Raw genomic sequence first — 26461 nt, 5'->3', positions numbered from 1 at the left:
AAATAGATCATTTATTATTCTTTTATAATCGAGCTGCAAAAAAAATGTCATGTTTGCAGTTCTAGAATTGTTGTCTCTCAGTTACACTCTTTAATTCTTATAGATATTGAAGTTCAAACAGGAGAAGTTCCCACAATTTAAGTAGAGTGAAATTGTATTTCATCCGTACATTAATGTATTTTTTATTTAGTGCTGAACTTTAAGCAATGCTAACTTTTGACCACTTGAGGGCGACAAAAAGCTGCCAAAGAATACCATAAAAAACCTGAGGACAACAATCAATTGCACCTTTATTTAGTACTTGACAAGTTTCAGTCGTTGCTCAAATCAATTTGCAATCTTATCTACTCGTACTTCAAATGAATTATCCCCTTTAAGAATAATCAATTATTTTATTTCAAACCCCACCTACCACCAAGATCAAGTGTACACCTGTAATGTACTTCTCACCACCCATAAAACAAGCGCCTTTACAACTTGATTCCATTTAAAAACATCCCTTTTCCAATCCCCTTATCCTCACGAGTATCACAAGGATCCCAGGGCATATCCCCGCCAACAGCTGACATTAGCCAGTCTATCGAAGTAATTCAAAACAATGGAAACCGATGACTGCATTATTGTAATGTGTTCTTAGTACATGTTCAATATGGATCTTCCCTTTGTTGTTTTCAACACGTGTTACAATTTTCCATAGAGCCCATTCACTTCTATGCGTATAGGCATTTGGAGGGAGGAGAGAAGCCTTTTGTTCTGCAGCACGAGCATCCCCAGTCCCAGCATGTGTTCTTTTGGGGGGCGGGGAAGAGCATCAGTGCGCACCCAGTTGAGTGCAAGCTTCTGGCGGGGTGCTGAAGAGAGAGGAGAGGCATCAGCCACCGGTGGAAGAGATGGACTCACATTTATGAATCATAAATTCACCTGCAGGCAAGCATCCCGGACGCCCTGAAGAACGAAATTAATTGGGACCCTTTTTTTTTTGCTTTAGGTGGGAAACTCTTGGCTTTTGAGTCTGCACCTGGCAACATTCGGAGCAAGGAGCTCAATATCGGACGCGAGCACATCTTGCTGCTGGTTGCAAATCTCCGCTGATAAGAATGCATCAAAATAATATCTTACCTGAATTGAGGACTGAGAAAAACACGCTGGAGCCTCAGTTTGGGCATTCTCTACGTTTGCTTGCAGAAGGTAATGTCACTTCATATTTCATGTGTTATGTTCACACTCACTAAGTAAAGGAGCAAAGTTTATTGTGAACTATTGACAATCCCAAAATTCTGCAATAGGACACTGCACCTGGATACTTAAATGGCTCCTAACATTGATGGCAAATTATTATGTAAAAGTATTTCTGATTTTATTGATGAAGTGTCTGAAATAACACTCCAAATGAGGTTCATGTTATATGAATGTTGAGTAGTTAAGAACAATACTAAATGTAAGAAAAGCTACTCTGGTTTTGTTTGTGTAATTGAACCACAGTCTGTACATAAAAAAGGTTTTATTTTGCCTTTTAACTATTAGGCAGACCAAAAATGGTAGAACAAGTTTTAACAAGATGAGTTAGTTTTTGCACAAAGCAATCATTTTCACTGTGGCTCATAAACACAAAGACAGGTGGTTTGTTGTGATTTTACCTTTACCTGAGCACCCAGCTGCTGGCACTTACAGTATATAGGCAATGTGTCATCTTTATAGTACGAGTATAAGGGGGAAAAAACTACTCAATTTGTTCAGCACAAGCATATATCCCATTTCTCATTTCCACCCTCTACACAATTTTGTTAGGCTGTTACTGAGCCCCATGTAAGGATTTTACAGTTGTGCCAAATTAATTCATGAAACTGTCCCCCATTAAAATGATTAAAATCCAGTTATTTTGATAGGAAACATCTATTTTTAATCATCCCATACAATTTATAGAAGTAAACTAATGCAGAGTATATATATATATATATATATATATATATATATATATATATATATATATATATATATATATATATATATATATATATATATATATATATATATATATATATATATATATATATATATATATATATATATATATATATATATATATATATATATATATATATATATATATATATATATATATATATATATATATATATATATATATATATATATATATATATATATATATATATATATATATATATATATATATATATATATATATATATATATATATATATATATATGCAAATTGCTCTGTGTTCTTGTATTTTGTTAAATTGGAACAATAAATGTTGAACTCAGAGATAAAAAATGACAGTCTAAAATAACCTGCATGTAGAGATAGGTAGGTACCTTGTGGGGTTTTTTTTACACTGGGGATTAGAATGGACGCCTCTTGTGTGTTTGGCAATGTGTTGATGAAACACCTGACTGGTCTGCACTGTCTGTCGTCTGTCATGCAGATGTAGTATGATTACAAATAGTATCACTGCCTTGCAGTCTGCCTGACAACGTTTGAGCTACGTGGAAGTATTTGGAAATATCTACTGGGAATTTGTTTTTATTCTTAATTTGTATGAAGCAAGCAGTTGATTTAATGTGTGTTTGTATAATGGCAAAAAAACACAATGAGGGGTCAATTTAGGAATTATTTTAATGCCATTGCTTATGTGAGATGTCCAATGTGGCTTTTTTCACCCGTATGCTGTGAATGGGGATCACTGTTTACGAGTAGACATCCAATCCATTTGAAGTGGAAGGGCTGAGAGCGAATGGACATTCGTTCATTCGCTGCCAGCCTACTTCAAATGATTGGATGGCTATGAAAACCTACAAAAAAATTCCCAACACCATATCTCGATGGAGTCAAAGTTTCACTGATCCAAGACGAAAGATTTCTAATTCGTCCATCAGATTTACCAATCTTGTTTTGTTTTACCTAAATTCAAGACTTTGACTTTATTCCGTATAATTTCGAAAATAACTTTCATGGGTTTAGTAGTTGTTAATTTTTTGTATTTCCCATCCTTGATCAGTGGAAACACACTTACAACCCCCATATCTGCTCCTGTTGCTTCACATAAAGTACAAACACTACATTTTGGCTGTTTGGGGATACGTATATCCTTTGGATCTAGTCGACATTGTCAATGAATATTAATTCTGACATGTCCCTACAAATGCTTGGAGCTCCAATCAGGATTAACAACAAGTTTGTGCTATCCAAACAACTAATGCTAGTGTCAACAAAATATGCACCTGCAGTGCGTAGCTAAGTTGATTTTTATTATATCATATTTTATTATATTGCAGAAAAATACTTGAATTTGAACATACTTTAATCATATATGCAGGGCTTTAGCCTGAATTGTAGTAGCCTTTTGTAATTTTGTAAAGTGTTGTAGGTGGCGGATAAAAATGACATTGTAATGTCATCCATCAAAAGGACACACAAGTTACATTCCGGGAAAGTGAAACTATGCATTACATTTTCATCATAATGCAGACAAGGTTATCAAACTCGACTTATACAGAATGTTTGGCACCATTATCATTCACTTTCAAGGTCTGGAGCATTTCAAGCAACTCTAATGAGCAAATGAGCCAGAGAATGGACATGGGCATTGCTGATAACAAAAACTGGACTGTACCTCTTCAGGGTTTAAAATGCTTCATTAAATTATGTGTCAATGTCAAGTGACAAAAGAAGGCGAACATTAAAGCACTGTTAAAACAGCACATTACTTTTTTATTGTTTAGTTTCAAAGGCAAAAAGTAGTTGTTAGGGCAAGAAGTTAATTATCTTTAATCCACATTTTATACTCTGAATATGTAATATAATTCAAGTTCAATTAGGTTTTTTTTTTAATTTCATTTGGTCTTGATTATTCGGATTTTTATCAATTGATTAGATTTTTTTAACTGTTAGAAAAGAATCTGCAATGCATATAAGAAACTAAAAGCTTTTTAAAAAAATTCAAATTATATAGTATTCCTATTCTGGAAACACTGAACTCAGCATGTTTCCTTTGCATTTAGTCATTAAAATAAATTGGCCAAATGTAATACCGATCCTGCATACATAAAAAAATGGTTGAATTATGACAGATACGTGTTGTGACCACTAATTAATCACTATTTTCTCTTTTTATAAACTGTCATCTGGGCTTTGGTAAACATAAAGCCGGAAACGTGACAAATAGGTTGAGCGAAATAGAAAACAAAACAAACAAAAAACACTCACAAGAATGCTCCCCGCAGGCCATTTTTAATTTTTTTTTTTTTACAAACTAGCCAAAGCCTTATTCATCCTGGATTATAACATTTTATATTGAAAGCATCACTGGCTAAGTGAAGATTATTGAAACGTAATCATGATTATATTTCCATAATTTGCTTGGTTTTTATACATCTCATTTTGTGTGCGTGATAATTGGTTTTTGCGCCTTTCAAAATCACTTTTTCACTGTGGCAGAGAATTGGAAAAATGGCATCAAGATTTCATTTGTAAATCATTACTTCAACACTGTGTTGCAAACAGACTTAAAAAAATGCAGCTCAGTCATGAACAAAAATAACAAGCCATCAAACAACCAACAATTCTTTCCATTCATCCATCCAAACCATAAAAAAAACAATGTTAATTATGCTTTTCAATCCATTTAATCAATAGATTATCCTGCAAACCATAGCTTGAATTGACTGGAATGCCTTTATTGTCATTATACAAGTACAGCCTCATTATATTTTCATCTGAATAAGCCTAATTTGATTTATTCAGCAGTTCCCTACATTGTTCATCCTTAATAAAAGGCTTTGATTTAAAAAAAAAAAACAATTGCAGATTCATCTAATGGTTGTTTTATTTTTAGACCCTTTTCATATAGACTTTGATGCATAATATACAATTGTTATGTATGAAATTAGAGCAGTTTAACTGGATATAGTGTGACTCCTGTATTGTACAGTTAACACATTGATCCTATGGTTTTAAACCATTCTCTTTTCACAATTCTCTTCCTGTGAGATTCAATGCTGTAGCGGTTTTGGCCGTTGCATCAGAGCGGATCAAGAGCACCAGAATAGTAACTCAGAGTTGAAATGATTCGTTTTCACCCCAATGAGTTTTTTTTTTAAATCTGTGCGAGAATTGAAAGCATTGACCTTGAATTCACATTTTGGCGCCTTTGATCTTTGCCCTGGAAAGGCTCCCATTCACATGGAATGGGGAAAAAAAAAAGAAAAAACATGACGCCGGTGCAAATGTTTTGCCATATTTATTCAACTGTAAGCCGATTTGGCTCTCTTTCACGCAAACACAATCTTCTTGTGGCAGGCTGCTGACCACATGAGAAGCACTGCTTTGGATTACAAAACTCCTGTTTTCAAGACAATATTACTTCCCAGAAACCATACTCTAATATGGCCATTTGAGGAGGTAAATAAATGTAAACATACAAAATAATATTGATTTAAATAAAACAAGCACAAGACCAAATCAGTAATAAATCAAGGGCTTTAAAATGAAATTAGACTGACCTTAATTAGATCGTATGCCTTGACAAATTGCACTTGTGTCTTTCATTAGTTCATGCTGACACTTGCGATGCTAATATGTTATTAAAGATTTAAAGATTTTCATCATTAACCATGCCGGAAGGTCTTAGCACATAATTTGTAAATGAGTACTTATAATCTTCCATGTACTTTTTTGTGTATACAGGTTTAAAAAAAAATTAAATAGAAAAACAGATAGGGAAAAACAATAAGAAAATGCTGTCATTATAGCAGGATTACTGTGAAGAGCATCCAAAGAAATTGAGTGGCAGACTGACCGACCATTTGGAAAAATAAATGCTACTTAGGGTATTTTGCCCGTTTTTTTCTCTCTAAAGACAGCACTGTGCAATGTTCTCTTTTTGGTGGTGATAAGAAATTTTGCAAAGTGATAAAATAATTCCTGAGTCCTCGTCTAAGGAAAACAACCAATTATTGTGTGATGATGAGCAATCATCCTTGCCCTAACACCTGCATTTCATTTCCTAATTTACTCTTAATCTCATTTCTAGATATCTCACCAGTTTATTGATTTTACAGCTCCTCCCAGTAAGAGCTGCTTGACAGTTGTGGATCAACTGAATTTAAAGGCTCTATGCAGGAAATCATTAACGGTGTTCTGGGGTGTCTCTCCCATGCTAATACTGTATGTTGAATCGGAATCATTTTCCCATAAAGATTGGTGTACATCCAATGCCCATTGGGCCAATTTGCATGAGGTTTCCCACTCATGTAAATGATACAGAGACAAAGTCCTGTTTGATTGGAATCAATGATCTGCAAATATTATCTTAATGTGAAGGGCTCACAGATCTAATCTCCGACACCCCAAACAATTGCTTTCTAATGACATCAAGCAGCGCCATTCCCGTATTGTAATGTGATCCTATTTACAGAAATGAGGGAACACAGTTGTATTGCTCCAAAGTGTCCCCAGAGTCAGAATTTTTTATTTTAACATCAGTTTTTGCAGTCACCCTTATGCCAGAATAGACATTGGCTAATGTAGTTTAACATATAATCCTCTTTATCTTTTTGTATTCTCATTTTTTTTGCTTGACTATAGAAATTGAAAAGCATGAAGGTGAAGGCGACGAACTGCAAAAAGATGGAATAATGAAAAAATACCTTGATATTATCAGCAATAAGAATATCAAGCTGTCGGAAAGAGTTCTCATTCCTGTTCAACAGTATCCAAAGGTAAGATTGTTTTATGTGCAACTGTTTAGTCTGTTAAAATGACGTCTTTATTAAGACGGTTTCAACTTTAAACCGAAAATCTTAACAATCTTAAGTGTGAAGAAGTTGAATTTGTGTTGGACCAAAGTAGATGTCCAGGGACTTCAACCCAATGAGCTCCTTTGGAAAATCCATACATTAATTAACTTTCCATTTCAAGATCAGTGTTGAAAAAGTCATTAATCTGTGGTATAGTGAGGAAGTTTCTACTGTGTTTATTGATTTTAAATCAACAAATTACAGATTGCCTTCTACTGCTCATTCTTAATTAACTGTAAATTCATTGCAAAGGCTCTTTTGTAGTCATTAAATCAAGAAAAAAACTTCTTTCAATAGCAAACCTTCTAAAAAATCCTCATCGATGGTTTTTTAAAGTCATTCCCTTCCAACACATGATGGAAGAATGAAGTGCTGCATGCTTACTTTTCAATGCCGCTTAATTACATTCATCCCGTAATGTCCGATAGCTCCAGTAGGTAAATCCGTTCTTGATTAGATAGTTAATGAAAGTGCAACAGAGCCTGCAAATGGAAAATGCTTGGAACATCATCAAAATCAATGAAAACACAAAAGGAAAAATGGGGAAAAAACAAAACATCATAATGAACATGTTTAACTGAAGATGGTTTGACATACACTAGGAATCTCATCATAATTTCCAAATTACAATTGACTTTCATGGTCTTAGCCTCGTCTCAGCATTGGTTTTATCTTAATCTCAGCTCCCCTACAGGCTTAGTCTTGGTGAATTTTGGTCTTGGGCAAATCTCAGTGTTGAACAAAACACACAACACATACAATTAATTGGCTTCTTTTCATTTTTCAGCTCACTTGTCACTGCTGCTGTTTCCTTAGGTATTCAATAACGTCCTGCTTTGGTGGCAGAGCAATAGAGAAATTTACAAGACATCATAAATCTCTTTTGTCAGGTTGTAGACGTGCTGCAGTGCCTATACTACTTGCTTATTGCAGCCCTCCTGGCTGAACATAATTAAATGTGAATTAATTACAATATTACTTGGGAAAAGTCTTCTGCATGGTTTCAGATATCTTGAATTGATGCATGAAAGATTAATGCCAGTTTGCTGTTAAGGGCAGCTAAAGGATAATCCCTGTGTTTGGTCTTGGTGATGCACTACATGAGCCTAGTACTGCTCTCTTCTGGGGTGCTTGAATGGAGATAAGCCATTGTTGAGCTTTTCTTGCTGTCCAAATATGTGATGTTTACCAGCTTTACTGTGCATGTTGGCCTGCAGATTGCAATTAATTGTTAAGAAAGTTCTTTGCTGATTAAAAGTGCATCTGCTAAAACACTTAAAAATAAATAAATTGTCTGTGCATGCATTTGTTTGTAGATTAGATCTTTTGTCATTAAAATTGAGGACTTTTTGGATTAGATTAATAAATAAGGTAGGACTTTGGTAGCCTTTGAAATGTAAGATTAGTTTTCTATACAAACAACAATTATTATGGGGACTAGAGGATTTTTGGTAGAATTTATGGGTGAAGCGGTAAAATACAGTTTTAAATACACAGTTGTCCCTGTGTTTCTAAGCAAAATGCAGCTGTTTACTAGGTGAATACTGAAGGGCATATTCATTTGTGGCGCGTCCTTGTGAAAGACATGTTTTGAGAACGTTCATTATTGTAAATTGTAAGTAGTGTTCTGCTATGTTCATAGTACTATTCCTTTTCTGTCTGTTTCCCAAAGAACCATGATACTATGGAAATAGGTTGTACTTTGATAAGTGGAACAGCATGCATGTTGTGAATTAAATATGAGCAAGTGTGATATCATGGTGCAGACATATGATATTTGTCTTGACAATGTATTTAAAAATGGACCATGATAAGGTAACAAAGCACAGTTTGGATTGACACAGTCAGGGAGATTAACACTTCATACTTAGTATACTTATTTAGAGGCAATTTGTTTCATTTTTATGGTTGAACTTCAGTGATAAGTGTACTTCAACGTCTCTGTGTACTTTTGTAACTTTTTCAGTATACCTCCCTCTAATGTGTAGGGTCTATCAGGGTTGGGACAGCAGGGGGCACATTGGATCATTTCAAAGCTCATTTAACAGTGGTACCTGCCCACTCTTTAAAGCCTAAATTACCCGCCTTGGAGCTGCATAGGGGGCTCTAGACATTAACTTAATGAAAACAGGCCACTCTCTTTTCTAGTGCCCAGCAAATACGTTTAAACCGTAGCTACCGTGGCCATCTGCTGTCCAGCTTCCCGCCAGCGTAGGGATGGATAGCACTGTCCCGCGAACAGTGGAATCCAAAAGGTACCCTAATGATGCAGATCGGAGGACAAGTGAGGGGCGACGGGGATGCTTTTATTTTCTTAAGGATGGTTTCATCTGTGTATCCCTTGGTGGTAAGATGATGATGTTAATTTGGAGGAAACAAGCTGAGTGTGCAGTTGTTCGACTTGAGTCACAGCAGCACCACAGCTGGCAGGAGAGTTATTAGCAGTTCAGCCGCAGCGGGAGAAGGTTGTTTTGTGAGAAGGTTAATATCATTTGGGTTAGGTTTGTTAAGTATTGGTGGGTTGATGACCACCTGTTCCCTTCTGGAGGTGGTCTCTTCACTCTGAAAACAGACATTTGAAGGTCAAATACAAACTAGTACGAAGATTAGTACATGAAAAATAGGTCCGAATACAATTGCTATTCCTCTATACTACTGGATGGCTATGTATTCCTTTTGATTGTAAAATGCTGTCTACTTTAATCTGTGACTTTAGTAATGGAAGAACAAGACTATACCAATGATTTGCTTCAGTATTGAAGTGATCCCCCTTTGGGTTTGACCATAGTTTAGGAAATAACTGCACGTATCTAGCAACATCCAAAACATGAGTAGCCTTGTGAAAGTACACAATGCAAAGGCTGGTGGTGCACAGTGCAAGAGAAATGATAGCACAAGTGCCCTGAGGCTTGAATCTGATCGTTTGTCATCTGGATACTATTGCTTAATTTCCACAGGGAGGAAACTCATTATTTCTGACTTTATCTCAACACTGACCTCTAGAACAGTCAGTCAGGAATGTTATTGGTTTCATCCCATGTTTCCTCACCTTTTTTATACGCCTGCATGACACATATGATCCTCAAATGAATAAGATTCATGTCCAGCAGGGGCAGAGTTCAAGCCAAAGATAGGAAAAGGCATTTAATACTGAATAACGGACAAAAGTCCTAGTCACTTTTAGTGTGCGACAGAAAAAGCACAATTATATTGATTTATTGCCGGCTACATTACACCATCTTTTTGTGAAGGATGGTAAAAGGAATCTGAGATTATATTGACTAAAGATGACAAATGGTCGGTAAACACCTTTTGCGGTTAACCTTTTTTTTTCTCCCCCGAATGGCTCACGTTCCATTTCCTTTCATTGATAGATGGCAAGTGGTCTTTGTGTAAATTATTGAATCATATCACCATTTATATTTTTCCTTTTCATGACACTTATTTTCCTCTGACTTGTGTCGTAGTTTAATTTTGTTGGAAAGCTACTTGGACCTCGGGGAAATTCCATGAAAAGGCTACAAGAAGAAACAGGAGTCAAGATGTCCATCCTTGGAAAAGGGTCCATGAGGGATAAAGGAAAGGTACTATACACTCATTTTATTTGGAAATATTATTCCTACATGTGCTGAACATTTGGATTGCACACATTTAATCAAATTCTTAATGATCAATGAATGGCTCTCACCTCCCTCTCTTATCTTGTACTGTTAATAATTGTCTCAATAATTATGAAGCATACAAGGATTAATAAATCTTTATAATTGGCAACAACCGGTGGAGGGGGCAATGAATTCAGTTGCAATTAATATGCCACCTGAAGTGTAAACTCTAAAACCGGCAGTAAAATCCATGGAAATGACTTTGGGTATTGGATAATGTTATTATTGCAACTGTGTATGTATGTTTCCTAGTAAGGCAAAAAATTAGACATCCAAATTCTGGAAACTGAGTGATTGTTTCCTCAACGACCTCACTTGATTATACTGATTTTTTTTGGTATATCTCTGCAGTTTTGTTTTGTTTATTTTATATTTATATTGTCAAAGAATTGTGTTTGGAGTAGTGTAACCTTCCTTGGGATTTAGAGAACAATTTGACAAAAAAAACAGTGTTTTATCACCTGAGTTTAGAACTTGTTCAAGGACAATGTTTTGAATAAGTCAACTATAAAAAAAAAAGTAAAAAAAAGGTTTTGTTGGAACTGATTGAAATCAAATTTTCAAGTTTTCCGTTACCAAGGAGTTTGCCTTAAGGCCTTGAACAATCTTCAGTTTTAATTTGCTTTAGCTCCTCTGCTAAGTTAATTAACTAGTAAAATGTTAAGGAATCGGAAAGTCTCATCTGGTATTTCATTTTATGGTAATTTTAGAAGAGGAAATTTATGATACACTAAATTACATTAAAAAAACTGTGCAAAGGCTCTGTTTCCAAAGACCACCACAATCAGTGTGTCCATTGTTGCCTCAATGTCTTTTTTGGGTGTGATTGTGTCTACTACCTCATTCAGTTGCGACCCACATGGGTCAATAAGATCCCCAATGGGGTGATGGATCAGTTTGGCGGATGCATCAATAGTCTTCCTTGTGCTCGTGGATCAATCGGATTAACAGTTCATTCAGTCCAAGAAAGAACATTTTTCACCTTGTGGACATGAGACTTTTCACAAGATTGAGAAATGTATTTGTGTTTTAACAGTTGCACACAATGTACCTGTTAGAAAATATTGGAATAGGTTGTCATAATTCCAATACTAGATTATAATTTGCAGATATTTGTGGCTGCACACCATTGCACAGCCATTAACTGACCCCTTTTGTTGTTGATGGTTAGTGCTAACAAATTATTTTACTTTATTTTGGACAAAAAGAGGGAAGAGAGCATGTAGAATTGGTCTAACCACAAGAGGGTTGTCCTTGAGCATGGCACTGAAACCTTGATGTGCTCCCTAGGATTTGCATCAGTCGCCTTCTGCTCAGTGTGTGTCACTAACAGTGCACATTTTTTTGTTGTCACTAATGTGATGGATTAATTGCAGGGGCAGAATTTTATTTAAAAGCATTGCCAGTATTCATTTTCTCCTTCTTCTGCATAAAGCAGAATATGTAAAGAGTAAAGTAGGAAAAGAGACATTAGTTTATACTGGATTTGGTTATCGATGACAAAAGTGACTTTTAATGAATAATGCAAAAGTAGCAAAAAAATGCTGAGATTAATTCAGGGATTAATTCTTTGATCCCAGGCTCATTTTTTTTCTCTAAATTTGAAGTTTAACTTTTCTCAGAGTAGTGTATAAAACTTGCTCAAATAACTTTATCTGCTGAATTATTCGGCATGTGCATGCATATATTAACAATTTTGTAGCCACTGTTTTAATGCATGGATTCCTCTCCCAGGAAGAAGAATTAAGGAACAGCAGAGAGGCCAAATACGCACATCTGAGCCACGATCTTCATGTTTTAATTGAAGTCTTTGCTCCACCGGGCGAAGCCTATTCCCGTATGAGTCACGCTTTGGAAGAGATTAAAAAATTCCTTGTTCCAGTAAGTGAACCATTTTACATCTTTGTTTCAAAGCGCTGCTTAATCCCTTGTAGAACTTTTGCTGAAATATCATTGAACTTTGTTTAATTGTTTGTCAAGTGGTTTTTGTCTTCGTGTGCAACCTGCAAAAACTGGCGACCAGATTAGGATGTAGTCCTGTTTTAACCCGGATTCAGTTTACATAGGCATTTAGATGTTGAAAATGAATTAATTAATGTTTATGTCAGGTTTGGTGACATAAAGAGAGAGTACAATATTCAGTCAGGGGTCAGTTATGTAATTATTCTGACTATAAGATGTAAACATACTAAATCTCATTTTGCAAAGAACATTTTGAAGCCTGAAAAAGCCTTGAAAAAATTCAAGGTGGGCAGTTAGTTTGTGACTTGTGCAAAAATATGAAAAGAAATATGAATCTGCATTCTTAACGTTCAACAAAAGGCATAGTGGTTGGTTGCTGTGTTAATAGGAACATTTACTTTAAAGCTAATAGAGTTTATCCATAGAGCCGCATTGCATACTCAGCCAAATTAGGTCAAAACAAATGGTTCTGTATAATTAGTTGGCATGCATGGGCGAAGTTAGTTTTACCCTGCAAAGAGATCTGACAATTTTTTTTTAGCAAACTGGCAACCTGGGACGACTGCAGGTGGGTGGATGTTAGATAAACAACACTCAAAATGTGCTCCAGAGATCATTTTTCACAGAGAAGTTCAATGTGACAGCACGTATTATGGGGATTTTAGCAAAGTCTCTTTGTTGATAAGCTTCTTGAACAATGCCCACTGTGTTCTGTGAAGATTTATGTTCACCAAGCAGCGTCTTTAAGAGTCTTAACCAGTGTTGATGTGATAATAAGATCAAGAAGAGTAATTGCAGAGCATAAAGCAGCGATAGCTTGTCGATGGAGCAGACAGGAGTTTTAGTCACTCTTCTACATGTGCGAGGACAACAACAAAGGCCATGTTTTTTATTTAAAAGGACTTTATGAATAAGCTTTTCTGCGGAAAAAACTTGTTTTGGGTTCTATTCGTGCATTGAAATGTAGAAAAATCTGTATTTCCTCATTTTTTTCTTTCGTTACTTTGAAATTCTCACCTGGATTTACTGTACTTTGGACAAAATATAAGGAGCCAATATCTTTCGTTTGCACAGGGTTATCGGTTGTCAGGACAGATTGCTGTGTTTAAACTGGAAATGAAAGAACACTCAGAGGAGCCAGTAGGTTAAACAGTTTACGAAGTCTTGTCTTGACTGACCATGACTGGCATTGTGTGGTGGTTTAACCTTTTCAACATCCTGGACGAGTAGCATCACACACGGTCAAAATTAATCTCTGTGAGCAAACAGTCTGACCCAAAGAGACCCAGCACGGTTTATCTCTTATGTAGTCACGCTAACGCCTCCGTCAAACAGTCAACATTTACAAGGTCTGGCACATTTATAGCGCTTTGAATAAACTGCCAGATTTCCAATTAAAAGACCTGCCAGTCTGAGTTCAAACCAACAGAACGCTCTCGGCCATATTAATTCACGAACGAGCGTGCGGCGTGTCAAATATTTTGGATGCTCGGCTTGGGGATTTTTTTTTTTATAAATGCATGATGTACGCATCTAAAAATTGAGTGTGGAAAATACAGACATTTTTAATTATGTACTGAAACACCTTCATGCTGCAGTTTGTACTGTGGGGGATAAGTTGTTTTTTTGAAGTGCTGAACCAAAGCGAAAACAGTTTATTCTTGACAAAAAAACATTTTTTTTAGATACTATATTCTTGCATTGAATATATAGCCCCTCAAATCCCATTCTTGAATGATATCTTAAATTTTTTAGCATGTAATGTTTAAATTTGGACCTACAAAATATTATAGCTAAGATACTAAAATTGCTGAGTACTTCTATTAAAACCAAATGGCAAAAATAACTTGAACAATACTTCACTGAATTTTTAGTGCAACACCAACAGTGCACTGAGAAACTAATGTTTTTTTTTTTGGGCGACTTAATATTCTGCAAAGGCGATCGCCTCCAAATTTATGAACAAATAAAGAAAATACATGTGTATACTGAATTATTTAAACCACGTCCTATTTTTCTTGTAGATATAGACTGCACTATTCAAATGCCATAATTAAAGTACATAGTTGGTGGTCATGGGAAAACAGTGTGTGAGTTGCCATCTCATATTGATCTGACCCCATGAAACATTGTGCTTTAAGTCAATATTATTTCAGTCAATAAATTAAAATAAATGTTTCACTGTCTGAACTGAATAACTACAGAAAATAAAAGTCTAAAGGCAGCAATTTATTTAATGTGATGGAATATTGTCATTTAGTTTTGGTCATTTACTTTGTAACCATAGTTAACCACAAAATGAAATACAAAATGTGAATTATTGAGGTGACAAAATTTGTTATGATTCTTTCAACCTGCCATAGAGTACGTCAGACATTTTAATATATACTATTGTGTCATTCATTGATTTTGTTTTTAATATCATATGTCTGCCAAAGAGTTTATAGAAAACATGCCTTTTGACTGCTTTGTTGCTGTCAACAACACCATTAAGATAGGAGTGTCCAATCATGTTCACTTGGCATTTCTTTTGAATTAACCACGTTCATTTTGTCACAAATGATGAGATGATGCATTCTGCCGATCTACGTAATGATATCTTGTCTTGCAAATTGTTGACTTAAAAGGCTCTCGCCTATTTTATACAACAAAAAGTGTTGAACCCTTCAATTTGAGGCAGTTTTTTTCAAAGACAAATGAATAGTCTGAGATGGAAAATTCAGGGGATAGAGAGTGTTGAATGCAAAATAAATTGGGTCCACTTTTTCTTTTCCATTCACTGCAGTGAAAAAAAATCTGTCATGATGGTTAAACACTAATGACAGAAGCTATTATTTGGACCATCTTGGCAGTCAGAGCAGAAATGCATGTTGTGTTTTAATAAATGGGACATGTTGTTTTTCTTGCTTCTACAGGACTATAATGATGAGATTAGACAGGAACAACTACGAGAGCTTTCACTGTTGAACGGTTCTGATGAGTCCAACAGAGGCAGGAATGTACAGGGAAGAAACATTCGGGCAACAACTGCGGTATCTACCAGGTAACATGTCTTAAAAGGCTTCTATCAATCAGTCATGTAATGAAGGATAATCCACTAGATGGATGAAACATTGAGTCCTTGTTACATACGATGACAATAACGAGACTTCTTCCAATGCTGATCATTTATTTTATTCAATGAGAATCCCGGTGCTCGGACATTTGGTCGCCGGACGTTTGGTCGCCGGACGTTTGGTCGCCGGACGTTTGGTCGCCGGAAGTTTGGTCACGGGTCTTTTGGTCGCCGGAAGTTTGGTCACGGGTCTTTTGGTCGCCGGTCAAATGGTGGCAGAGAGTTTACTGTTGAAACCAGCTCTCAAAATTATATTCATGAGAGAAAGTTTAATATTTAAGAGAGAGAGAGAGTTTAATATCTAAGTACTGCTTAATATGTAAGTACATTTGACCGGCGACCAAAAGACCGGTGACCAAACGTCCGTTCACGAGAAGCCCTGGTCACAACTGGCCCTTTTTTATTGTTTTATTGAATTTTCCATCATATCGAGAAATGTTATTGTGATCCAAAGATTGTGTTACTACCTTGATGTTTGCAATGCCATCATAATCAGAATGATGTCTCTTTAAATGTGAATCAAACAAAACATTTCATTAGCCTATTCCTGAATGAGGTTGCTCTTAGGCGCTTTTTATTTCTTTATGAGAGCAAATTATCGGCAGTATAACAGCCGGTGGTGATCTGACTGGAACAAACCGGTATGGTCTTGGAATTTTTTGGTGCCATAAGTAGACCTGCTAATTCCAGCAGTATCAAGGAATGCTCAAAACAACAAGAAAAATATTCAGCACCACCAACAGCACTTTCCTACTCAGATTTACTGCTTATAGCACACTGATAAGCAATTAGTGTAAATCTCCGTGAAAAATATACACCGCTAATACCCCTTTGAGATGCCGCATTTCTGGCTCACAAGAGGCTGTTACCTAGAGGAGAATATACCACTGTAAAAAAGGTTATTCCAGCCTACCTGCATTAAAATGAAAGTTAGAGGACAATAGACTGTTTTGCAATGCTAAATCCAACCTGCAACCCTGGCAGTAATTTTTTTCATCCTGCGCCAAGACGCCCCACCCAAATATAAATAATGCAGTGGCCATTTTTCTAAACTCTACTTTGACTAACATTCACTCAACAGTAAATATTTAATGGGACAATTGATGCAAATTTGTTTCTTCATGTGTGGACAAATGTATGATATAAACATTGTTCTGTTCATATAGAATGAAAATGTAGATTTGTTTAAAAAAACGATGTACGTAAAAGTCTTTTAATTCACATTCCCATGTAAATTTATGTCAGACAGAATATAAATATAGACATTTGAATTCACTTACAAATACCACGTGATGTAAATATCTTTATACCTACATCAGCCAATATTTCTAACCAGTATTCAATATCAAATTCTATTGAGACACTATGTACTGAATAATTATATTATTATGGCATATTTTTCCAATGGGTCCATTGCCAAAATTCCACTCAAACTATCTCAAAATCTGGACTGATCTCAAAATAAAAAGCAATTTAACTTCAAACTGCATGATTTTAGTTCACAATCAATCTGTTTTTCAAACCTGAGCCTCTTCCAGACTTATTTGTTGAAAAATATACTTGACGTAGTAAATACAGAACACATCAGTGCCAGTAAACATCTGGATTCCAGTTGACGAAAAGACATCAATGGCCACCAATAAGTTGAGCGAAATTGGATCACAAATGATTGACAATTTACGACAGCCTATATATGAAGCACTTTAGTGCATCATTGTTTGGCCTTGGCAGAGTAGTTTTGTCGTTATACAGTATCATATCTCAACAATGACACTTTTCATCCTGCCAGCTTTACAAGCCTTAAATACGGTCTGAGCTTACGCTCATTTCAGCTTTCACCCGAGACATACTTTCCTGCAAGCCGACAGATAAAACCGATTTTCAGGCGATTTGCAGACTGTTCACACACAACTTGCATTGTGGCATTCCCAAGGAAAATCAATGCCAAGCTCTCATACTTGCATGCTTTGTTCAGGGCCCGCAGGAACACGGGAAGGAGTACGGCAACGCCTCGGGGGACGACTGCCGCGACACACGGCAAGCTCGCGGCGCCCGTTTTAACGAGGGAGGCTCACCCGCCGAGGGCCAGGGGAACAGCGGCGGCGGCGGCAATCGGAGGAGGGTACCGACCTCCACCATTGGCCGTGGTGACACACGACTCCTACGACGACTTTGTGAGTGGAATCCTCTTTGCTTATGAAAAAAATCAGATCTGATCATAATTGCTGTTTAACTGTAAGTCAGCTTTATTTTAATCCGCTGACTCACATTAATAAGTTAACATCTTTTAAGTACTTATCACATTTGAACCAATAGTTGTTCAGGGAATTTAGAAGAAAAAACGGTGATTGATATGAATATCACTTTGAAGAAATAAAAGATGAAAAATCTGAAGTTTGGGCCATTTTCCAAGGGCGTTTTACATCTTAAAGGTGCTCTCCAAGTTCCACCCAAACATTAAAAAGGCAAGACTTTTGCCAGTCGAGACCATCCAAGGCTTCCCGCTAAGCAAAGCCACCCCCCTGTGTGCAGGCATGTGAAGATTGGGCTGTCTGCACAGGGAGATGCAAAAGCACAGTCTCATTACCAAACCAAATTGAGTTGTGATGTAGAGCCTGCCTATTTCTCCAAAGTGAAAAAACGCGTCTTTTCTTCTCTTTGTAATTGGCGGTTGGAAAGGAGGTTGGGAGCACAGAGACTAGGGGATTACAGGACCAAGATGAGTTTGTCCTGAACATTTTCTTCTCTCATATCTTACATTGACGGGAGTTTTTTTCTCTGTTTTTTTCTACACTGTACAATTTACTTGGAGCGTACTTTGATAGTTGCATTTTTACCCCCGTGACTTTGAATAGGGATGCTATAATGGCTTTCTTTTAGCCAAACCCAACATCCTGACCAAGCCGATAAAATGCCAAAAAATGGTTCCTCAAGGGCATATTTGGCTCCAAAATTATGCAGCCACTCTGGATATTGTGTCAATTTCTTAGTGATGGACACTGTCAAGGTGTCAGGCACCATTAAATTGATGTACAACTTTTAGAGAAACTACAAGAAAGGTAGTTCTTATCATGTGGCCATGCCTGTTCATAATTTATGAATTCAATATTCATTTTTCCCCACTACGAATATCAGTATGCTACAACGTATCTGGCATTAATGCGAATGCATTATGGACACCACTCAGACATTTATGAATAGAATGAAATAATGGAATGTTCAATAAAGAATTAGCACAATACCTTTGAAAATATAAATTTTGGACAATGGCAGTGTTTGAAATTCATTCTATAAAGATGAGTCGGGACCCAAACGTGATGAGAAAGAAAAAATAGTATTTCTTCATCATAAACTATATATAATATATATACATGTATGCATGTAATAACAGTCATCGCCCTTTTGTGAACGAATGATCATGTGATTGATGTTTTCCCCTTATTGAGAGCATAGGTGTCACCGAAAACCTCTCAAGAGACTGTCGGGGATTAGTGAACTCTGTCGTGGTGCCATGTAGTCAAATAATAGTATCGTTTTGGCTTTTAGAAGAACACAATTAGGATTGGAGGGCATTAACAGCAATAAGTAGAGTGAGGCTTAAAGAGGAGTAGAGTGTGTTAGTGTATTTGGGCTATGTGTCCTAGAATAAACTCTACTCGGGTAACGCGCGTGATTTACAGCGCATTCTTAACTATGTCATTAAAGATGTGATCATTAATTAAGAATTTGATGTGACTTTGCTTAGAAAATTGAGTCCAAACCCATACAGTGTGATTAAAAGATAAATTCCAAACTTTGGAATGCATTTTTCGCATTTGCAATTTCCTTATTGGACTTCTTTAAGCACCTTTTTTTTATGGATTCCTAGTTCTATCTCCTAAAATGACTAATTTTTTTCCTTAAAAATGTCATACAGGGGCACTGTTCATAATATTATGACACTAATGATTAAGAGGGATATAGGTGAAGCACTCAATATCAACTAGGATGGATAAATCTTTTAAGAAGTAGACTTTTTAAAATTAAAAATTGGACTAAAAACATCATCCATAGATGTATGATGAAGAGCAGTAATTCAAAAAGTACTATCCTACTGCTATATTACAAAATTACTCATTATGATACGAAAGAAAAGTACTTTAAAAGTAAATCTAGTGCATTCCAGAAAGTTTTATATTGTAATAGTTATATTACATGGCTGTAACGTGCAGGTGAGTGTGAACAATGTTGGTGAAAATTTCAAATGCATTGCTTTCTTCTGCAAATCCTGAGGCCCCCAACCATAACAGGACTGAAAACCCCTAATGTGATTAAACACAGAGCTTTGGTAGGATTTTGGGTATGGTGGGTTTTTTTTTGGGGGGGAACTCAATCGTCTGTGGAAGCTGCATAAGACAACCTTTTGAAATGAGAAGAAAAATCCTACTGGTGTTTGGAAGAGATGCTTCAAATTTATGCTTTTCTAGGACGGTAGCACTTTCTTTGCTCCTCTTTGGAATTCTTAGTGTATCCTTTTTCTGCTTTTAAAAACAGAGGCTTGATGTAGAAAGAGCTCAGAAAGGAACCAATTTGCTCAACTTTTTGCGTCATTTGGACTTCTTTGGAATTAAAGCGAAATATAACAGAACTGAAAAATTGGTGAAAAATGCATTGAGCTCATCACAAAATTGAATTTGAGTGGATCGTGTGGATAAATGAGCCCCAACAAAAGGTTTTTTTCAAAAAGTAGAAAGTCTGAAGAGCAAGAACTATTCACTGAGACAAAAAAAAAATAGTGGGAATCTCATTTTGTTTCACATCCTGCTTTGCAAGCAACACATTCGAAGGCATAACGGCGTGAAGATCCATCACTGTCGAGGGAAAAGCAGGTTGTCAACTGATAATGAAGCACACAGCTACAGGGCTTCAACTCCTTGCTGTCCTAATTATGCCCAATAACAACCTTCAACCTTTGTGTTAACATTTCATTTATTCCTGTCATCCTGTATAAAAGGCAGCGTCTATTTCCTTTAGTTTTACAGATGAGTGTCAGGCTTAAAGAAACATGTCCCATTAATTAGAGGTTACAAAGGGACATTGTCACTTCCAATAGTGTGTTCAAAAGGTAAACCCAAATCTTTAGGGAAAATTTGCTACAAAGGTGATATATTTTTGAATTATGTATGCCTCTAAGCTCTACATATTTGAAGTTAAAAGTCTTTGATAGCTCAAAAAGTACTGTTAATTTTGCTCAAATATAAAAAAAACATGCATATTCAATACCAGCAACAGGGAATTTTTTTCTGCACATTGTCTGTATTAGTAAGTATTTATTTATTAATTTGATCCACTTTAAGTGTGAAAAGGTGAGTGGTGAGTTCAGTTTTGCTAATATTGTCCTCCATTGCAGGGCTACGACGATGGATATGGCGGAGAATATGATGATGACAGCTATGATGCTTATGATGATAACTACAGTAATCAGTCAAAGAGGTCGGCTCAACAGTATTTAAAGTATTTTAAAAGGAGTAACTCATTTTCTTAACTAATTTCCCAGCTACATATTTAATACATTGTCAGTTAACAATGATGTTTTGCTGTCTTTTTCTTTTAGCAACTCGGAATATTATGAATATGGAGAAGTAACAAATGACAAATCTTACAACAACTATGGTAAGTAATAATTGTTTGTAGTAAATTTGTGTTTAAAAAAGGTTTTTTTGTATTACTTTCACAATAATTGTCATTTTTGATATGCCAGCTCAAATAAACAACACATATATTGAGTAATATGGTCATTAGTGATGCATGTGATCAAGAAATCCATTATTTGTGATGGTTATGGTCCATGAATCATAAATGACCAATTCTTGGATATTATATAATATTATGCTCCAGTAAACATTAACGAGGATGGAAAAAAGGAGGATTTTCATCAGACGCTTCAGGCAATTGTCCAGAAAATAACACCATGCAATATAATCATTCATTCTATTTAAGATTGGAATCAATAGCTGCAATAAAGAAAGTCAAATAGTAATGATTAAATACTCCAGAGGAAAAAAAATCTGTGATTTTTATTTTATTTTATTTATTTTATTTTTAACCTAAACAATAGGTTGTTTGTTTTCTATAATGGATGCATAGGATACCCTGAGTACTATTTTGCAAGTTAGCTCCAGAAAATCAGACCGAAGACATTTGTATTCATTGAAATTTCTTCAGGTGCCTTCAAGATGAATGTGTGAAAAGGGCATCAGATGTAGAATCAGACAATTTACTGGTGTCACAGAATGAACTCAAACTAAAGAGAAGACTTTTTAAATAATGGCGTAGCACTCTTGAAGGACACAGACGACAGTGAGCATTTCAAAATTACACAACACATTGAAAGCATTATACTTTGATAGTAGTTGACAGTAATACTAAAAGACAAGTTTCCAATGATTCCCCTTAAATAAATAATTCCCAGTTTTGATGCCTTCAGTTATTTGCAGATTCCCACAATGCATTGCAATCATAAAACTCCTGTACCTTTTCGCCAAAACCTGATTTAAGAAATTATTCCAAGACTTTAATCCATTCCCAAAGACAAATTTTGACCACAAAATCCTATGTGGAATGTGTTTTTTTTCCCCACTGATCCCGTCTTGGCTCCAACTGTAGTCAGTGTGCCAGAAGGAGCTTTGGGGAAATGACGGATGCACATTGTGCAAGGTGGAGTGTTTTGCATCTTGGATGTACGCCCTCTTCACTACAAAAAAAAGACCATAGCAACAGCCTTTTACTGTAAAAAAAAAAAAAAAAACACTAACTCCATCTCAGTCACGTGGTGGTGACATTATAAGAGTTTCTATGGCTTTGAATGGATTTTTACCAAACCCAATTCACACTGGAGTGTTGATGTTGATCAAAAACCAAGAGGCCAACGACTTTATTTTCTGCCTCATAAACATTTGCCTATTTGAAATCGTGCTCAATGTGCCATGCAGAAGAGGTGGCCGCCTTTTTTTTTTATATGGCTTGCCGGGAGAAAGGAACTGCTGGCTGTCAAATCACAGAATAGCTCCAACAGAGGCCAAAGTCCTTGTAAAATTAATTTGCTGTAGAATCTCATGAGATGAAATGCACACATGTATTCAGGCTCTGTGAATGCATATGATGATACGTACCTGTGTGTACTAACTCATGTTTTTTATTGGTTTTTCCAGAGGAGGAGTGGCCCACTTCACGTCCTAGTTTGAAAGCGCCAGTGCTCCAGTTGACAAGAGGGGGATACAGAAAACGTCCCTATGGTCGATATTGAAGGTGCTCCGTCCATGACCTGAGATTTGTGTCTTTTTATTTCAAACACTGTCTGTCCGTTCTTTTTCAAAAGTCCTTAAAGCTGTGGCTTTTCAAAGTGAGCCTGAAAAATAGAGGACAAAAATACACAAAAAAACGCTATTTGAAATTTTTGTCCAGTGCGACAACTAGATTCATTGAATTGAGAGGTTAAATAGAACAGATGTAGCAATATAATTAGATCGTATAGGATTTGTTGGTAAGTCATTTTGAAATATTTGACTGACAGAGTGCACAATTTAAAAAAAAATTAAAAAATCAGTTTGTTTTTTAAAATAAAATCACTTTGAAATTCCCTGAATTAAGATTGTCTTTATTATTTATATCATGATAAGAGTGGAACAATTCTTTATACACAAATGCAAACATATCAAATAAAAAACACTCATTTCTTTTAAATGTGTGTTTTTTAATCAATTTTATCCAATTTCATGTTGATCAAAGATCGCCACTGCTACATATAGCTAAATATTTTGGCCCCGCTGGTAAGCAACTAATTAAAATTAATTTAAGTCAACCATGATCTTCATAATTAAAAAAATTAAAAGAATAAAATGAGAAGGCTGTCTTCTGTACATCACTTTTAGTTCACAAAATTTTCCACAGTTCTGTAAATGCAGGTGTGTAACCACCATATGGTTTGGAAATAATTGCATGATTTTGCCAAAACAATAAGACAGAGAAAATAAGTCAAGAATAAAACATACCGTCATTTTCCGACTGCAAAGTTCACTTTTTTCTTCACAATTTGATTGATCCTGCAGGATAATAATGGACCCGAATAAGGCCTTATACATCCTAAAATATCCTCCAAAGCCATCTAAAGTCTAAAAAACAAACTAAATGCTGTTTCCCAATAAATAACAATGTGGTGCTAAAAAGCAATTTGACCAATAGACTGAAATTTATTCACTTCTTCTGACATTTTTTTTTCTCTGTGGTTAAAAGCAATCAAGAAATGTACAGTGTGTTCTTCATAATTAGTGCTTTTATTCGGTGTTCAATTCCTCTTTGTACATAGTATTTAATAAAAACAAACATAAACACCAGCACCATGTGTACGACTTTAAATACAGCACGTGGCAATGTGTTTGTTTTTGTATTCAATTTAATCCAGTGAGAAAAATGTAATTCTGTTTATACAATTATAATATCTGCGTGCTTCCCACTAATCCACTGCATTAAATGGCTGCAAAACAATCCCATTTTCCATTTAAATGGATGCTTAAACATCCTGACAGTATATGATAACTTATCTTAATCGCAAAATTAATGTTTTTCCACCCCTTAATCCATTTTGTCAAGTTTCACATCGATAAACAGACTGAACTATGCTGTTAAAGAGGTAAGACACCCTTCCCCTTATATTGTATCATCTTAAATAATAATCTCGCTATTGATAACACAATAACAGACTGAATGCAATTTCTGAGTGAAACATTTTAGCATTTTTTTGAATACTGATTAAAAAATGCTAAAACTCTTTGCTAACCTTTTTGTTTTTCTGTCATTGAATCTGAGATCTCTTAAACCTCATCGCTGATGTCCAGTTAAACTCTAAACAGGTAATTAAAATACATATTAATATTTAATTCTAACACCCACTAACAAAAAAAGTAAACCTTACAAAATAAACATTGCTGCTGATATAAAAAAATACCTCTAATTAGATGCTCATAAAGACCACATTGTTAATGTGACCACAAATAAATGATGATAAACAAACACTAAAACTGTGCTCTAAATAAAATTCATGAAATTCAAAACTATAATGCATTCAATTTCAGGTCTTTTGATAAAATTGGTTTACTTTTTTTCTATGCATGCATGCATGAAAGTATTTACAATGTTGTTATTTGTTAATGTTGAATACAATCTGTCTTTGCATTTTTTTTAGGTATAAAAGCACTGTAGTGTCAAGACAAATAAGTCATAAAACAGGTGAGAGGATGCATTTATACACACATTGTAACACTAAATTAACTTCTGAATATACCATTGAGCAACATTTATGATCATTGGCACTTTTATGGATAGGTTAAAAGATTTGACTCTTATCTTTGGACATTAAATCATTTGCCATTCAATGAATTACAGGTTTACCAGTGGCTTTCATTCACAAATCTTAAAAAAAAACAGTTTAAAAGGTTCATGTTATGAGCAGTATTTACAAGAGTAAGAGCTATCTGAGTTTTATGCCGCTGAATTGAACAGTAGTTTGCAAACATTGGCTTGTTGTAAATTTCCCGCAATGGTCGCAAAGCGCTACTTTTATAACTCTGACTACCCATTAAAGACAATAAAACTAAACCCAAGGAAACTGCAGTTTAGTGTGTGGACATATATATGCATGTGTGTGTGTACATATATGCATATATATATTGGTGACAAGATTAGTATCAAATATTTTTCCAGTATATGAACGATAATGTCTTGTTTTTGTCTGTCGATAAACATGTTTTTCTTTTCTTTTTTAGACCATGTAGATTCCAGAATCTGCTGCAGGAGCATGGGTTCAATTCCCATTATTGCTCTGGAGTGCCGGGTATGTATGTTGCTTTTTCAGATTCAATAACTGTTACTTTGTATTAATTTCTTACTTTAAAAGAGAAAGTTAAGCATTTGTATAAAGTTAATGTGTTTCTGTTTTTAATCCGTGTCAAGTGAAATGGTAGTAGTTGACAGTATACATATTTTTGAAGTTGTTTGGAATTGTGCCAGATTTCATTCTCAAAATGCCTCCACAAATCTATTTTACCAACACGCTCTGTCGATGCAGGTTTATGGGGTTGTGAATTCAATTGATGAAAACCCCCTCTTCCATTCAGATTACATGCAGGATTTTCAAAATGGATCATTTTTTTCACACTGAGTATTTGTCTTGTTTTGCAGAAATACTTGAGTCTAAGGTGCTTAAAGACTTTGAGGCTGTCATCACATTTCTTTTGCCTTCACTCCACATAAACAAACACAGAAACTCTTTTACATTGCGCAACCTTTGGCACAGAATGCAACATGAAGAACTGGACTAGGAGAGTCCTCTTGTGTATACTTTTAGGTAAGAAGAAAGTGACTTGAGTTTCACTGAGATTAACATGGGAAGTACTATATATTTTTATATTTATTTGAACACAGGACTCAACAATTATAGTCCACTACCAGAATTAAAATAAAACATTTTGTCTAAGCTTTGTTGTGTTTTATTTTTAGGAACATAGAAAACCCTTCTCAACCAATCCAATGCAGAGTAACATAAATGTCCTGCACACGGTGGTTGAATATTTTGCAATGTGGCACTGGCTTGACTGTGACAGAAATAGAACATGTGAAATATTAATGTGAACAAGAATACACCAAAGGTTGCAAAACATTTGTTTGCAACATTATGCAGCGGCAAGATGATACCATCTGCTGATGCGATTAAATTGGCTCAGAGAGCAGGCTCTACACAGAATGCTGTTACTTGGTTACTCGCAAATAATGGCTGGAGCAGGCAAGTGAGAACAATAAATGATGGCTTGTTGATTGTTGGTGATAACGTGCCATGGCATTTCCGCAAATAAATAAAGCTATTTGGTCC

At 35.5% G+C, this 26461-nt stretch overlaps 1 protein-coding gene across 3 annotated transcripts; it reads left to right on the top strand.

The window, feature by feature from the left end:
* The first annotated feature begins 82 nt into the window (after nt 1-82).
* Nucleotides 83-26017, top strand: khdrbs2 (KH domain containing, RNA binding, signal transduction associated 2). Of its 3 annotated transcripts, XR_013328240.1 has the most exons (12): nt 83-1188; nt 6608-6741; nt 10287-10403; nt 12216-12362; nt 15359-15486; nt 17534-17732; nt 20948-21030; nt 21152-21210; nt 22749-22845; nt 24779-24822; nt 25359-25426; nt 25774-26017. XR_013328240.1 is itself a non-coding variant. In XM_077730464.1 (9 exons), the coding sequence occupies exons 1-9, from the start codon at nt 1098-1100 to the stop codon at nt 22841-22843; spliced, it is 1053 nt and encodes a 350-aa protein (XP_077586590.1). In that variant the 5' UTR covers nt 84-1097; the 3' UTR covers nt 22844-23182. The 3 variants fall into 3 exon arrangements, 2 of the variants coding, with proteins under 2 accessions (XP_077586590.1, XP_077586591.1); XM_077730464.1 differs by lacking the exons at nt 24779-24822; nt 25359-25426; nt 25774-26017 and having other exon boundaries at nt 84-1188; nt 22749-23182; XM_077730465.1 differs by lacking the exons at nt 83-1188; nt 24779-24822; nt 25359-25426; nt 25774-26017 and adding an exon at nt 6131-6187 and having other exon boundaries at nt 22749-23182.
* The last annotated feature ends 444 nt before the right edge of the window (nt 26018-26461 follow it).

Source organism: Stigmatopora nigra, chromosome 12, assembly GCF_051989575.1.
Source record: "Stigmatopora nigra isolate UIUO_SnigA chromosome 12, RoL_Snig_1.1, whole genome shotgun sequence".
Classification (NCBI taxonomy): Eukaryota; Metazoa; Chordata; class Actinopteri; order Syngnathiformes; family Syngnathidae; genus Stigmatopora; species Stigmatopora nigra.
This window is presented reverse-complemented; position numbering and strand designations above follow the sequence as displayed.